Here is a 17,141-nt window from a genome sequence, read left to right as displayed (position 1 = left end):
CGTTTGCTGTCAGAAATTTCCGGCCACAAATGTTTGAGAGCAGGTTCGCAAATTTTCAGCCAACTTCACTTTGTTGTCAGAAATTCCGATCGTGTTTACACAAGTTCGTTACACAAAAGTTCACGCATGCTCGGAATCAAGCAGAAGAGCCGCACTGGCTATTGAACTTCATTTTTCTCTACTCGTCATACATCTTGTACGTCACCGCGTTCCCACGTTTGTAATTGTTGGCCAAAATTTCTGTGACCGTGTGTATGCAAGACAAGTTTGAGTCAACATCCTTCGGAAAAAAATCCACGGTTTTGTTGGCGGAAAGTCCGATTGTGTGTACGTGGCATTAGAGGTTGCAGTTTGGAATTCAGGAGAGGTAAGAGACACTGGCCACCAACAAGATGAGTATACTATCTCTTTTTTAACATGATAGGGTAATTTTAAGGAACATCTGAAGCTAATGTTTTGGATTGAGTGTGGAAGGGTTAGAATATATGTCAGGTTTTTATTGTAGTCTGTGTCTCCAGTGGGGAGACATGCTTTCACAACATATTTGGGAGATAGGTGGTCACTAGTATTAGGGAACACAGACACCGATAACGAACTGACAGAGTCTCTAAACTTTCTTCACTCTATTCACTCTATATATAAAAACATTTTGTGGCTGGAGTAAATAAAAAAAATATATATTCAAAAATATATATTCAAAATAGAAACAAAAATACAGAAAAACAAGCATTTAAAAGTAAAAAAAAAAAAGTTTTGGAGTAGGATACATCCTGGGATGCTAGCAAACAGCGACAGGTCTCTGGAGGGAAACTCGGCACAAGAGGAACTGTAGAGATATAACAGAAAGCTATTATGTACTCGTAACCATTCAAATGTCCTTCATGTGTGACAAAGTATACTCTGCAGACAACTCAGTTTCACTGTATTAAAATATAGAAACGCACACATAAAACTTTATTGGCGTGAATGCTTATTCTGCACTGTTTGATATTTGCTACATCACATAATTATTACTAATAGTGGCTGAAATTTCATGTTCATTCAAAGAAAGACAATCAGATGCAACTGTAACTGTTTGATGCCCGACATCAAAGAATATCAAAAAAGATGTTTTTTCTGCTTCAAGAGTATGTAAGGATTTAAATACATGTTAGTTATGTTTTGCCATCTGTGTAACCATGGGGGATGGCCCTTCATTTTCCCTCTTGTAGCCTCAACAGGAAGTGAGGAAAATCCTCCTTTAGACAGTTGTCTCCTAGACAGTGGTCACCAGAGCATTTCCTTTCTATTTCTTTTTTGGTTACAACTCAAAATATTGCATTCACCCTCAGTTCTACATGAGAGTGGTCACAAGGACAAATAGTTTGAGTAAATCTGCTAAATGCCCCCTGGCCTAATCTCCTACCATCCCAGGACCAGATAGCACAGAAAATTACTGAATTTTGGTGTGATCAGGCAGGGTACCCAGATGTGGGGATGGCATGGGAAACATTTAAGGCCCTTATTCTGGGGCTAATTATTAGAGAAGTAAATGCATTCAAATGCACAAAGGGAAGAGGTGGAGTTATTGGTGCATGAACTGGAGATCAAATTTGTTATCACAGACTTCACGCATCTGGGCATACAGGTTATACCTAACCCTCTAGAATATATCACTTTAAATCTGTCTCCTCTATTGCATCGCTGCAGGGATCTGGTAAAGGTGTGGTCTAGATTGAAAGTATCCCTGGTGGGTAGGATAAACTTGATCAAAATGATCTTGATGCCACAGCTCCAATATATACTCCACAACTCCTTCATGGTTGTCCCACTAAAGCAATTTTAAGTTATTAACTACATTTTTAGGTCCCTTATTTGGCTAAACTCAACAGTAAGGGTAAAATTGAAACAGTTGCAGCATCCTAAGGAGGCAGGTGGGATGGCACTTCCAAATCTATGGCTGTACTATCTGGCTTCCAAACTCCAAGACAAAGCTAGGGTTCTGAGCCCTCCTAGTGCTTTGGTGCTGAACTTGGTGGACCCTACCGGCACACCTTCTCTGTTTCACAACGGGGGGGTTGGCGGAGGGCCTGGAGGGGCTGAGGTTCTCCAAATCAAATAAGCTATTTCCTACTTACAACTTGATGCAGAAAGTATGGGACCCTCTACAACAAGTAGAGGGTTTCACCAGGTTTAGTCCTATTTGAGGAAACAAGCGATACCTGGAGTTGGAGAAATTACAAATATGGCATAAGATGACAACAATACAGGATTATATATATGACACAGATTTTTAGAGAAGGTAAACGTCGCCTGTTCCGTGCTTTGCAGTCGGAATTTGAACTCCCTGCCTCCATGCAGTTCTTATATTTCTAACTCCAACACGCGGTTAAGGCCCAAATGGACAGTGATGCGTGGACGCACAGCCCCACACCCAATTTCAATTACATGAGGGAAGTAACCTCATATAAAAGGTTTTATTTTGTGCAGCTACTCTACGCTGCTCAACAAATTCCTACCTGACAGCACCGCAGGGATCATATCCAAGTGGGAGAGGGATATAGGAGCCTTTGAGGAGGACCAATGGGAAGAGGCTCTCTTGGCAGTTCCCCTATGCTCCCTAAATGTGGCCCAAAGGTTGTCCCAGTTATATATACTCCTGCGAGTCCATTACACACCAGCTAGTGAGAATGGGTGTGCAAGATGATCCTTCCTATATAATATGCATGAGGGACCACAGAGACCTGATCCACATGCTATGGAGATGCCCAGAATTGCATATCTACTGAAAGGATGTGCTGAAAATTATTAACCATGTATTTCAGGTCCAATTTACTAGACACCCTAAATTGTGCTTGTTGGGAATTATAGATGTAGCACCAGCTCCTGACGAGCATGCTCTATATGTTTTGAAACCACAGATGGGTTTTAGGGCTAATTTTGCTAAATTATGGTTTCAGTACCAGTCTGTCTGGATTGCACTGAGTTACCTGCTGTCACCACCGGTAAGTGGTTAGAACGCAGTCTAGTTGGGTGTATTGAGTGCCACGTTTCTCTGAACCAGCCCAGTGGGAGTGTTCTCCTGCTGTGCACTGTGGGAGGTGGTATTTAATATACTGAGATCACGTGCTTCGGGGTTCCGGTCCAGAAGATATTTTCTGTCTGCTTGGTCCTGGTCCTCCTGACCAGTCCCCGTGACTCTCCTGGACTGGGGTGCGGATCCATGCAATTTCCAGTCTTGGGGCTGGATAGCCCGAGGCAAAGTAACTGCAGGTACAGGCCTGAATGGATGTCAAGGCCTGAGGATTCAAAGGTGGTCCGGTGCTGTCTCCTCTAAGGAGAGGCCCAGCAACTGGAGAAGCATCCAGGGGAGGACTCTTGAGGAGGAAGCCATGCACAAGGCTGGTTTCTCTGAAGGGGCCTCGAGGCTCAGTTGAAGGACACTTCATGGACTTACAATCTTATGGTATAGCCGGACTGGCTGAGAGATACTGGTACCATATTATAGTTCTCTAAATTTGTCTATGACCCTCGGTTACGCTCAAGTAATTCATATCCAAGTCTGTGGCAGAGACTTTTCTCAAGTAACTCATATCCAAGTCTATGACAGAGACTTTTTTCAAGTAATTCATATCCAAGTCTGTGGCAGAGACTTTGCTTTACTTAACACCCTACCGGCTGCTAGGCCTAGTGAGAGGAGGTCTATCCGGAGGTTGTGAGAATCCAGATGTGAAATGGTTAATCTCTGGATTTTTTCTATAAGAGACATTCTATTTTTGCAGTTCCAAAAGTACCTGAACTTTCTCCTAAACCTCTACCCTTTATTAAGAGACTGTTTTATCTTCTAAATAAACAACCTAATCCAGTTCCAGTGTCAGTTTCTGCATTTCTCTGGGCCATCTACCTCGGCAAACCCTAGACAGAGACGAGGTCAAGAAGGTAACGGTAAGCCCAATAAAACCAGCATCTCCTTCGGGGGTCAGTGCTACATAGACAATGCCCCTAAAGAGAAACCCTCTATATTAGCAATAGCTAGGGCTCTCTTCCAAGCTAGGAAACAAATTTTGAGACACTGGAAATCAGAAGAACCACCCATGGTGAAGGAGTGGCTGAATTATTTGGGGAACACTATAAGGCTGGAAAACCATGCAGATTTCACCTTGAGAGACATTAATTTACATCAGTTTCAGATCAGTTGACCTGCATGTGGACATCAGTTTTTATGCACGTTGACATCAGTTTTCACGCGTATCAGTTATGTGCCCTATTCACACCAATGTTGATGTCAAGCCAGTTTTTTTCCCATGCAGAAAACCACATACAAGTTGCAGATTCCTGCGCAGAAAAAATCAGCATGGTGAACATAGAGAACCATTGATTTTTTGTGCCCTTGCAGAACACGTGCAACAAAAATGACGTTTCTGCGCCATGGTATGAACGAGACCTTACATTCCCGCCACGTGTTTTTTTAAACTGTTAAATCTATGGGTTTACTTCTACTTTAAGTCTGAGAATCCGTTTTTAAATTCACATAATGTAGCTGCCCCAAATCTTTCTTTGCAATGAATTGCCCCACACTAGCTGACAGTTTTAATCAGAGTTGCAAACCAGTGCCTGCTTTATAGGCTGATGGGAAAGAATTCAAGGTGAACGTTACCTGTGTTATTATATTCACTATTAGTCCAAAAAGAAGACACGTGGGGTTGATTTACTAAAACCAAAGAGTGGAAAATCAGGTGAAGCTGTGCATGGTAGCCAATCAGCTTCTAACTTCAGCTTGTTCAATAACCATTGACAAAAACCTGGAAGCTGATTGATTTCTATGTACCAGATTTTGCATTCTTTGGTTTTAATAAATCAACCCCATAGAGGATTTCATAGGCTGGAGAGGTATGCTGTGCCTTTTTTTTTTAAATCACATCAAATTTTATTGAAAGAACAATAGATGATAATAAGCAGTACATTATACAAAATCTTGTACACATTAGACTTAAACTTTCAAACCTTTGGTATGTAGCAACAAATCATTTTATACTCAGTACATCAGCATACTTCTTGGATCAGACAAGAAACATTCTAACAGAGGACTTCTATGAGGAATGGATATCCCGGGTGCCATACTCCCTCTAGTGCCTATCACCTCCTCTCTAGAGTTGTAGACGCTCCATAATTAGATTAACCCAAGCTAAACCAGGAACGTCCAGCCATGGCACCCAAATTTTGTCAAATTCTTTCCCACTCCCCCTGTGTTGATAAATGTATTTTTTCCATCAGTTCCCATCAGTTTTCATACACATATGGTGTGAACGAGCCCTAACTGTCACATTGGTTCTGCTCTCAATCAAACTGTTAAATCATCCAATGGCTGGTGTCATAACTGATCACATGTGCAGCATCATGGCAGTTAAAGATTAAACAGAGGCCAAGATGGCAGCTTCCTTGGCTGAAAACGATAGGAGGGTTTAGTTCCGCTTTAAGAAGAACCCCACACCCACTTAAATTTTACCTTTGCCATGCTTACTCACAGTTCCGTTCCCCTGTTGCATTACTGAAGCCATATCTTGCACAAGTTCCTTGTTGGATGTGTCGGAGCTTACACAAGTTAACTTCTTTCTCCTTCTTGTTTAAGTGTTTTGGTCTGACAACTGGCTGCTCAGGCCCAAGCACTGCATCCTCAGGCGAGGTTACATGCTCCCTCTTACCCAGAAGGACCAGTTATTTACTGAGGGTTCTGATAGAAGAATGGAGTGGCAGGGGAGCATGATCAAGGTATCGGTGGGTGATGGGAATTCTTCTGACAGCAGAACCTGTGACTTTGAACATTATCGTTTGCTGTGGGTTTGCTACACTGAAATGAGATAACAGCTATGAATAAATGAAATTAAATTCTGGCCAACAACAAGGGTGTGAAATTGATTCTTAAAGAGGACATAAACTTCCATGGATTATTTGTACCTATAAGTAAGCCTATAATAAGGCTTACTGATTAGGCACTGTAAATATCTTCTAAACATGCATAGGCGATATTTACTGCATATGCAGCTGATGATGTCATCGGTGCATGTGCTCTGAAGGAACGGCCTTCCATGCAGTTTCTTCAGAGCCCTGTTCCGTGACCTGAGTATGTGCAGAAGTGACATCATGCAGCTCCGGCGCTGGAGTCAGTGGACCTGGAAGGAAAACGGGTGAAGATGGATGCAGCCTCCAGCTGTGACAACGAGCACTTCATTTGCAGGTAAGTTTCACATAATGTGCTAGTATGCAATGCATACTAGCACATTATGCCTTTACTTTGCAGGTAAGAGAAAACAAAAAAAAAGCTGCATTTTACTTCTTCTTTAACCACTTCCCACCCGGCCAATGCATATATACGGCCGGTTGGGAGCCGTCTACTCCTGATAGGACGTTCAGGAACGTCATTCAGGAGTAGCGGGATCGCCCGCGCAGCGGCGCAATCCCGATGTGCTCGTGTCACCCGGACACGGCACATCTCAGATCGGCAGGAGGGCTCTGTGATTGGCCCTCCTGATCACATGACGGCCGTGTCCAATCACGGCCGTCATGTGATGTAAACAAACAGCCGGTTGCTAGGCAATCGGCTCTCCTCTCCTCACACGGAAGTCACCGCTGAGGAGAGGAGAGCAGAACGCTGCAGCCGGCTGATGATCAGTGAGTATGGGCTGCTTTTTACAGCTTTTTACTCACTGATCATCAGTGTAGTGTAAACACACAACACACCACACAGTACAAACACAGTCCCCACACATGTCCCCAAAACACACATGTCCCCAAAACATACATGTCCCCAAATAATAAAAACACATGTCCCTAATAATAAAAACATGTCCCCCACATATGTCCCACTAAAATCACATGTCCCAATGGTTATCTGCACACATATGTACGTGATCACCTGCACACATATGTACATGATCATTTGCGTACATATGTCCGTGATCACACAAACCAATTATTATACACTTAACGGAATTTTTTTTACCAAAAACATGTAGCAGAATACATTTTGGCTTAAATTTATGACAAAATTTGATTTTATTGGATTTCTTTTCAAATAGAAAAAAGAAAATATTGTTTTTTTTCCAAATTTCCGCTATTTTTGCGCTTATATCGCTAAAAAAAAAAACGGAGTCGTGAATAAATAACACCAAAATAAAGCTCTATTTGTGCGAACAAAATGATAACAATTTCATTTGGGTACAGTGTAGCATGACCGCGCAATTGTCACTGAAAGCGCTAGAGCGATGAAAGCTGAAAATTGGGCTGGGAAGGAAGGGGGCGAAAGTGCCCTGTATTGTAGTGGTTAAAGAGTTGATATTTTAGTATTTTGTAGATGCTGACAGTTTCTTAGATCTTTCAGGAACTATCTTAATGAGATTTTATTTCTTATTCTTTATGTTTTTAAAGGCATATACTGTATATTGTCTCTTTGTCAATTTTGAGGTTTATTAGCCTTTCTCTATAATTATTTTTAGACCCTGCCTCCTGGGGGCTGCCTATATTTACTGGTGGGTGGCATACCCATCTCTGGCTTGCCTCTGGGTTCCGCCTTGGTTTTGCAGCTAAGAATGTTTGGGGTTTTGATACCACCTGTAATTAATAATATTTTTTTTCAAACCTTTCACATTTTTGTTTGGCTCTTTTCTTGTTTTGTAATAATATACGATTGATCTTGTGATTACCAGCATGATATCTCCTGAAGAAGCAGAAACTGTGAAACACGTTGAGATTTTACAGATGTTGAAATATACTCAGTGTTAACATTCTTTATATGTGTCAACTTCTATACAAGTATGCAATTGTTATAACCCCCTTTTTACGTGTGCTTTATATAAAGATTTGTTTTAATGTTGTGGATTTAATAAAATGTAGACTTTTTAAATCAAAACTTTAGTCTGTTTACTCCTGAGATGGTTTTGTACCTCTAAAGTCCCTTATTTTGCTATCTTTATCCCTTAGATCTGTGATTAGGTTCTCAAGTTCTCATTATGAGTGTTTTCCAGTTGAGCAGAACAATTAAAATGGCAGGTGGACTATGGTACATAGATTTTACTGCTGGGGCAACCAAGACATACAAGAAGCTATGATCTCATCTAGGATCTAATTTATAACTAAACTCTCACTTTTGGGTGGAATAAGTCTTAACCACTTCCCACCCGGCCAATGCATATATACGGCCGGGTGGGAGCCGTCTACTCCTGACAGGCCGTTCAGGAACGTCCTTCAGGAGTAGCGGGATCGCGCGCGCGCGCGCTCGCGCAGCGGCGCGATCCCGATGTGCTCGTGTCACCCGGACACGGCACATCTCAGATCGGCAGGAGGGCTCTGTGATTGGCCCTCCTGATCACATGACGGCCGTGTCCAATCACGGCCATCATGTGATGTAAACAAACAGCCGGTTGCTAGGCAATCAGCTCTCCTCTCCTCACACGGAAGTCACCGCTGAGGAGAGGAGAGCAGAACGCTGCAGCCGGCTGATGATCAGTGAGTATGGGCTGCTTTTTACAGCTTTTTACTCACTGATCATCAGTGTAGTGTAAACACACAACACACCACACAGTACAAACACAGTCCCCACATATGTCCCCAAAACACACATGTCCCCAAAACATACATGTCCCCAAATAATAAAAACACATGTCCCTAATAATAAAAACATGTCCCCCACATATGTCCCACTAAAATCACATGTCCCAATGATTATCTGCACACATATGTACGTGATCACCTGCACACATATGTACATGATCATTTGCGTACATATGTCCGTGATCACACAAACCAATTATTATACACTTAACGGAATTTTTTTTACCAAAAACATGTAGCAGAATACATTTTGGCTTAAATTTATGACAAAATTTGATTTTATTGGATTTCTTTTCAAATAGAAAAAAGAAAATATTGTTTTTTTTCCAAATTTCCGCTATTTTTGCGCTTATATCGCAAAAAAAAAAAAAAACGGAGTCGTGAATAAATAACACCAAAATAAAGCTCTATTTGTGCGAACAAAATGATAACAATTTCATTTGGGTACAGTGTAGCATGACCGCGCAATTGTCACTGAAAGCGCTAGAGCGCTGAAAGCTGAAAATTGGGCTGGGAAGGAAGGGGGTGAAAGTGCCCTGTATTGTAGTGGTTAAGGACCACTTAAGGTCCACTTAATAAATATGTGAACTCAAGGTATTCATTAAAACCATCATCCCAACATAATTAAGCAATGCACAGTAAGGGCTGAACTGCATAGCAGCTAGTCAGAAAGCTGTTTTCTAATTAGACTAATTGATGTCCTCAGTACATAGTACATTGTGGTTTATGTGATGATCCACCTTTGGTTTTTGGCATTTAATCTTTACAAAAACAATGATGTGCTTTTGTGAAACTCCTGTAATGTAACTCATCATTTAGTATTGTAGTAGCACGTTTGGAATTCCACAATGATGGGTGTTGTTTTGACTGTTGTTATGACTGTGTTGGTGTTTTGGTGCTCCAAGGTACTTACTAAACTCACTCAGTAGGGATGCCAAGAGACTATGAAGCTGTTCAGGGTTGATTCTGCAATCCTGTTATTGAGCAAGACAAAAGAATGATTCAAAGCTTTTTCTTTTTTTTTTTCTTGATCTGCTATTTTCCATTTTTCTTTTTAAATGGACAAGTTTCCCCCCCCACAAGATTTTCAAAGTCTTAAGCCTCATACACACGATCAGATTGTTGGCCAAATGAGCGTCTGATTTTTGTCCAAAGGGTGTGTGCCAGGAACTTGTCTTGCATACCAATGGTACACAATTGTCGGCCAAACATGAACATAGTTATGTACTACGAGGAATTTAAGCTCTTGACTGCCACCCTTTGGTCTTCTGCCAATTTCGAACGTAGTTACGTACTACGGGGAATTTCAGCTCTTGACTGCCACCCTTTGGCCTTCTGCTAATTTTATGTTTGGTGAGCATTGATTCCAAGCATGTGTGTTTGTACTTTCGACTTGTGTGACAGAATTGTGTACTGACTATACGAAAATCAGACAGACTGTTGTTCGCCGAAAATTTACTAGCCTGCCATCCAACATTTGTTGGCCGAAAGTTGGACAACAATTGTCAGAAGGAGCGTACTAATGGTCAGATTTTAAGACAACAGTCTATCAACAGACAATCCCCTGCCAACAATCTTACCGTGTGTACGAGGCTTTAAGCCTCGTACACAAGATCAAATTGTTGGCCAACAGAGCGTCAGACTTTTGTCAAAAGGGTGTGTGCCTGGATCTTGTCTTGCATACTAACGGCACACAATTGTCAGGCAACAAACATGAACGTAGTGACGTACTACGTGGAATTTCAGCTCTTGAGCGCCACCCTTTGGACACCTTCTGCTAATCTTGTGTTTGTTGAGCATTGATTCTGAGCATGCGTGTTTGTACTTTGGAGTTTTGTGTGACAGATTTGTGTACAGACGATACGAAACTCTGACAATAGACCATTGTCCGCCGAAAATTTACTAGCCTGTCATCCAACATTTGTTGGCCGAAAGTTGGACAACAATTGTCTGAAGGAGTGTACTAACGGTCGGATTTTAGGCCAACAGTTTGTCATCACACAATCCCCTACCAACAATTGGATCATGTGTACGAGGCTTTAAAGTCTACCAAAAACTAAGCCATCACTGTTTCTCTTTCAAATTTTCCAGCAGACTGCAGTTAACCTCTTTTCCCTTTCTCAGTCAAAAAAGAGATGATGTACAGTAGGTCATATAGAGAATTGTTTTAAGAACAACTTATATATCTATCTATATCTATAACCCCCCTTGAATGGCCCTAAATGGCCCAATCATATCAGATGTTGTATAGCATTTGCTTTTGCTATGGGTGGTAGGATGTAGGTTCTGGAGGCCTACCCTATGTCTAAGAGGAGGATACATAGTTGTCTGGTTCATCGCTCCCCAGTCTTGTGGGTCTCCCTTCCTGTGATCTTTACTTCATACTCATCAAGGTATGTTTCAGTTGACTCCAGTGAGGGATCCAACCTGCTACAGCTAGGTGGGTCTGGGGCTACTTTGAATATTATACCTGGGTAGAGACATGAAGGCCAAGGAAAGTGAGTCTCCCTCTCCGAGCTAAGGACCTTTCTGTGTGCTCTTAGTAACTGGTTCACCTGAGCACTTTTCTTTTTGCTTTTAGAGCATTCACTACAGGTCAGGAAGACTTGTTTATGGCTGATTATCCACTTGCCGACAACTGTCGGCATATATATACGTCGGCAGAATGGCACGGCTGGGTAAAGTAACGTCCCCGTACTCTGTGACCATGCCCGCGGGACCCGCTGACTCGATCGCTGCGGGGATACCCGCGATCGTATCACAGAGCTCAAGAACGGGGAGATGCTGATGTAAACAGCCTCTCCCTGTTCTGCCTAATGACAGGACACTGATCGTCTGCTCCCTGTCATCGGGAGCACCGATCAGTGTCCACGTCACACAAGCCCATCCTCCAGTCAGTTAGAAACACTCCCCTAGGACACACTTAACCCCTCCCTGCCCCCTAGTGGTTAACCCCTTCACTGCCAGTGACATGTTTACAGTAATCAATGCAATTTTAAAGCATTGATCGCTGTATTAATGCCAATGGTTCCAAACATGTGTCAAAATTGTCCGATGTGTCCGTCATAATGTCGCAGTCACGATAAAAATCGCTGATCGCCGCCATTACTAGTAAAAAAAAAAATCATTAATAAAAATGCCATAAATCTATCCCCTATTTTGTAGACGCTGTAACTTTTGCGCAAACCAATCAATAAAAGCTTATTGCAATTTTTTTTAACCAAAAATATGTAAAAGAATACGTATCAGCCTAAACTGAGGAAAAAAAATTTTTTTATATATTTTTGGGGGATATTTATTATAGCAAAAAAGTAAAAAACGTATGCGTTTTTTTTCAAAATTGATGCTATTTTTTTGTTTATAGCGCAAAAAATAAAAACTACAGAGGTGATCAAATACCACCAAAAGAACGCTCTATTTGTGGGAAAAAAAGGACGCCAATTTTGTTTGGGAGCCATGTCGCAGGACAGCGCAATTGTCAGTTAAAACGACGCAGTGCAGAATCGCAAAAAGAGCTCTGGTCAGGAAGGGGGTAAATCCTTCCGGGGCTGAAGTGGTTAAAGACTGATTATAACGTTATTCTGGTGCAATGAATATGCACAGCCATATATACCACAATAGGGTACACAGCTTTGTGCAAAGGGACTTTTATGTTTTATCAGAGGGGTGTTTCATATAGCAAGATGCTTAATTAACGTGTTGCACAATGGAGGAGGCATATAGGATATCTATTATATTGTAAGCTGTCAGGAGCAGGGCCCTCCTAACCATCTTGTATTGCAATGTATTGTAACTGCACTCTTTTATAATGTGAAAAGTGTGTAAAGTTATGTACAAACTGTTGGTGCGATAAAAATCCTGTATAGTAATAAGCTAATAAAAACCTCACACATGCTCAAGCTAAAATACTTTAGTTTAGATGATCTTATATAATAACTTACCTGGTTTGCAAACATAAGGAACCTGCTTAGAATATCAGCTTCAGTTGGGCACATAGACAGTGTCTGTAACAGAAAAGTTGAGTTAGCCTTAAGGATAATCAACTATACACAGAAATGTGCACCTGCCCGTAAAGAGTAACTCCACTTTTGTCACAAAAAAATAGCAAATAAATAATAATAATGTAGTGTATACAACTGCTGCACAAGCCATATTGTAATTTAATATTATGAAAAAGTAACTTTCCTTTTTATTCTGCAGCTTTATAATCTTCTGTATAATGCAATACAATGTGGCTACATGGAGGGGTTCTGTACACAGGTAGTGTAAAGAACGTTCCCCAAAAAAATGTATTTCCTTTATTTCCTGCTTGTGTGATTGGCTTACAGATTTTCCCAAAATAAATGGAATTTTGGTGTGATACTCCCACATCTAAAATGGATGCAGACCCTGCCACTTTCCTCATTAAAGCCCTGCAGGCGTAGCAGCTGATTTATAATTATAAAATCACTCCCATGCAGATTCACTTGGCACATGGACACAGACAAACAAATAACTATTTCTTCAGAATAACAAAAGGTAGGAACCTGCAATAAAGTTTGTTAAAATCCCTGAAGTGTATATTGATCACCCAGAAGGGAATGTTTTTTCTCAACAAAAGTGGAATTACAATTTAATTCTCCTTAGTGCAGCCAGGCATGGACTGGTCATCGGGACTACCGGGAGATTCCCGGGGGGCCGATGGCTCAGTGGGCCGGTCTTATGAAGTTCCTGGAGCTGCTGCTCTCTGACAGTGAGTGATCACGATTTCACTCCTGTCAGGAGGAGCAGCTCCGTCACTTGCTGGAGAGAGCATTAGGCGTTATGTTCCTTCAAGCCTGCAGGGGGAGATAGACAGCGGTAGACTTTCCTTCCTCTCTCCCTTATCACTTGTTATCACATGACTGGAGAGAGGAAGAAAAGCTGCCTTCAAAACTGTGAGTACATATGGGAGGGGGAGGAGAGGGAGGACACTCTGATGTGAAGGGGGCTGCTGATCGGGACTGATGTGAAGGGGGCTGCTGGTGGGGACTCTGATGTGAAGGGGGCTGCTGGTGGGGACTCTGATGTGAAGGGGCTGCTCGTGGGGACTGCTGTGAAGGGGCTTCTGATGGGGACTGGTGTGAAGGGGGCTTCTGATGGGGACTGGTGTGAAGGGGGCTTCTGATGGGGACTGGTGTGGAGGGGGCTTCTGTAGGGGACTTTGATGTGAAGGGGACTTCTGGTGGGGACTGGTGTGAAGGGGGCTTCTGTAGGGGACTCTGATGTGAAAGGGGACTTCTGGTAGGGACTCTGATGTGAAGGGGACTTCTGGTGAGGACTCTGATGTGAAGGGGACTTCTGGTGGGGACTGGTGTGAAGGGGGCTTCTGTAGGGGACTCTGATGTGAAGGGGACTTCTGGTGGGGACTGGTGTGAAGGGGGCTTCTGTAGGGGACTCTGATGTGAAGGGGCTGCTGGTGGGGACTCTGATGTGAAGGGGACTTCTGATGGGGACTGATGTAAAGGGGGCTTCTGTAGGGGAATCTGATGTGAAGGGGGCTTCTGATGGGGACTGATGTGAAGGGGGCTGCTGATGAGGACTGATGTGAAGGGGGCTGCTGATGGGGACTGATGTGAAGGGGGTTCCTGTAGGGGACTCTGATGTGAAGGGGACTTCTGATGGGGACTCTGATGTGAAGGAGGCTTCTGATGGGGACTGGTGTGAAGGGGGCTTCTGTAGGGGAGTCTGATGTGAAAGGTGCTGCTGGTGGGGACTCTGATGTGAAGGGGGCTTCTGGAAGGGACTCTGATGTGAAGGGGGCTTCTGGAGGGGACTCTGATATGAAAGGGGCTTCTGGAGGGGACTCTGATGTGAAGGGGGCTTCTGGAGGGGACTCTGATGTGAAGGGGGCTTCTGGAGGGGACACTCAAAATTAAAGTGGGCCGGTCATGATGAAGTCCAGGGCCAAATTTTTGTCCCAGTCCAGCCCTGAGTGCAGCCATCTGGTTTATACTGCTCCGGCCTCATTGTTCTCTCTTCATGGGATTCTTACCTAGTACTTTTAGGGTAGGCTTTATATATAAAGTGTATAAGTGTATTAGAGGTGTTTTTTAGGTGTATCTGGGTTGGAGTTCCATAAGGATAATAAGTTGAAATATAAAAGGTTATTTTGTCTTGTTTTTATGTTGAAGGACTGAAAAAAGTACATACATCCAAGACTTTTGAAAAATGTGGGGAATAAAACACATATATATATATATATATATATATATATATGTAGCACCGGTACTCCTAACGAGTATGCGCTGTATGTTAAATTTAGTTTTTGCCCAAAACTGTAATGGGTTTTTGGGACTAATTGTGCTAAATTGTATTTTGGCATCAGTTTGGCTGGGCTGTATAGAAGTTCTGCCTGGTCATAGGTGGGGTTGTACACCTGTGGGAGGCTATAGAACACAGTCTGGTTGGACGCATTGGGTATCTCTGTCTCTGAACCAGTCAATGGGAGTTTGTCTCACTGCGTAATCCAGGAAGGGGTACTTAAGCTGCCGAAGTCATGTGGTTCGGGATTCTGGTCCAGAGGTTGTTGCTGACTCCATGGTCCTGGTCCTCCTGACCAGCCCCCAGGGGCCCTCATGGCCTGGGGTGCAGATCCATCCGTTTCTGAGCCTCAGAACTGGCTAGTTTGAGGCGCAGTAACTGGAAAGAGGATTCTAAGGTGTTTTGGTGCCGTCTCGGGTTTTGGAGAGGCCCAGCAACTCTACATGTGACCAGGGGAGGACTCTTTGGTAAGAGAGCCACGCACAAGGCTGGCTGCTCAGTAATAGCATGGAAGCTGAGCTGCCATGGACATTGATTGAATCCACAATTCTTACATGTAGCAGTATATATATATATATATATATATATATATATATATATATATATATATATATATATGTATTGGGACACCGGCCTTTACATGCACATGAACTTTAATGTCATCCCAGTCTTAGTCTGTAGGGTTCAATATTGAGTTGGCTCAACCTTTGCAGCTATAACAGCTTCAACTCTTTTGGGAAGGTTGTCCACAAGGTTTAGGAGTGTGCCTATGGGAATGTTTGACCATTCTTCCAGAAGCACGTTTGTGAGGTCAAGCACTGATGTGGACGAGAAGGCCTGGCTCATAGTTTCTGCTCTCATTCATCCTAAAAATGTTCTATCGGGTTGAGGGCAGGACTCTGTGTAGGCCAGTCAAGTTCCTCCACCCCAAACTCGCTCATCCATGTATTTATGGACCTTGCTTTGTACACTGGTGTGCAGTCATGTTGGAACAGGAAGGGGTCATCCCCAAACTGTTCAAACAAAGTTGGGAGCATGAAATTGTCCAAAACGTCTTGGTATAAGGGGCCAAGCCCAACCCCTGATAAACAACCCCACACCATAATCCCCCCTCCACCAAATGATTTGGACCAGTGCACAAAGCAAGGTCCATAAAGACATGCATGAGTTTGGGGTGAAGGAACTTGACTGACACAGAGTCCTGACCTCAACCCAGTAGAAAACCTTTGGGATGAATTAAAGTGGAGACTCCTAGCCATTCCTTCTAATCCAACATCAGTGCCTGACCTCACAAATGAACTTCTGGAAGAATGGTCAAACATTCCCATTGACACACTCCTAAACCTTGTGGACAGCCTTCCCAGAAGAGTTGAAGCTGTTATAACTGCAAAGGATGGACCAACTCAATATTGAACCCTACGGACTAAGTCTCGGATGCCATTAAAGTTCATGTGCGTGTAAAAGCAGGCATCCCAATACTTTTGGTAATACAGTGTGTGTGTATATATATTTACACACATATAACATGCATGTTTATGTTTCCAACCGCTGTTTCAACAAGAGTCCACAGCAGAATGTTTGTGGCAATTGTCCTGTCTGAGGACAAACGTATTTAACCACTTGCCGACCGCCGCACGACGATGTACGTCGACAGAATGGCACGGGCAGGCATATGGGCGTACCTGTACGTCCCTGCCTTCCCGCGGGTGGGGGGCCCGATCGCTCCCCCTCGCGATCGCTCCCGACGAATGGAAATCCTTCGTGACATCACTTCCTCTCCTGTAATGTAAACACAGGAGAGGAAGTGATGTAATCTCTCCTCCGTGTCTGTATTTTTCGTTCCGACACCGAGGAGAGAGGATCGGTGAGTTGCACCAACACGACACTTCACAGTATAACATGCCAGGCACACTCACACCCCCCTTTTACCCCCCGATCACCCCCCAAATTACCCCTGCCCCCCCAGTCACAGTGACACCAATGCATTTTATTATTATTATTTTTTTTTTGCATTGGTGTCATTTGTGACTGTAATAACTGTTAGGGCAGTTAGGGTTAGCCCCCTTTAGTTCTAATGTACCCCCCTAACCCCCCCCCAATAAAGGTTTAACCCCGTGATCACCCCCCGTCGCCAGTGTCACTAAGGCTGGGTTCACATTGCAGCGGTTTATGAGAACGGATGTGATTCGCACCGCACTGCAGTGCAAATCACATCCGATCTCTGCGATTCGAGTTCAGCCATTCGCCGCACCCGCCGCAAATTCGCACGGGAC

General features: G+C 43.2%; 1 protein-coding gene across 4 annotated transcripts in view; it reads right to left on the bottom strand.

The window, feature by feature from the left end:
• The window catches only part of LOC143981923 (calpain-1 catalytic subunit-like), a 116,048-nt gene that overhangs the window by 35,035 nt on the left and 63,872 nt on the right, over positions 1-17,141 (bottom strand). For 3 of the 4 annotated variants that reach the window (XM_077480192.1, XM_077480177.1, XM_077480202.1), the window contains 3 exons: positions 12,528-12,590; positions 9,500-9,560; positions 768-826 (listed from right to left, as the gene is read on the bottom strand). In XM_077480192.1, the coding sequence (XP_077336318.1) occupies positions 768-826; positions 9,500-9,560; positions 12,528-12,590 (183 nt within the window). The remainder of the gene's footprint in view (positions 1-767; positions 827-9,499; positions 9,561-12,527; positions 12,591-17,141) is intronic. The other variant, XM_077480184.1, reaches the window with a different exon arrangement.

Source organism: Lithobates pipiens, unplaced genomic scaffold (assembly GCF_037356315.1).
Source record: "Lithobates pipiens isolate NorthernLeopardFrog02 unplaced genomic scaffold, aLitPip1_a1.2 Scaffold_1, whole genome shotgun sequence".
In the NCBI taxonomy this organism is placed as follows: Eukaryota; Metazoa; Chordata; class Amphibia; order Anura; family Ranidae; genus Lithobates; species Lithobates pipiens.
This window is presented reverse-complemented; position numbering and strand designations above follow the sequence as displayed.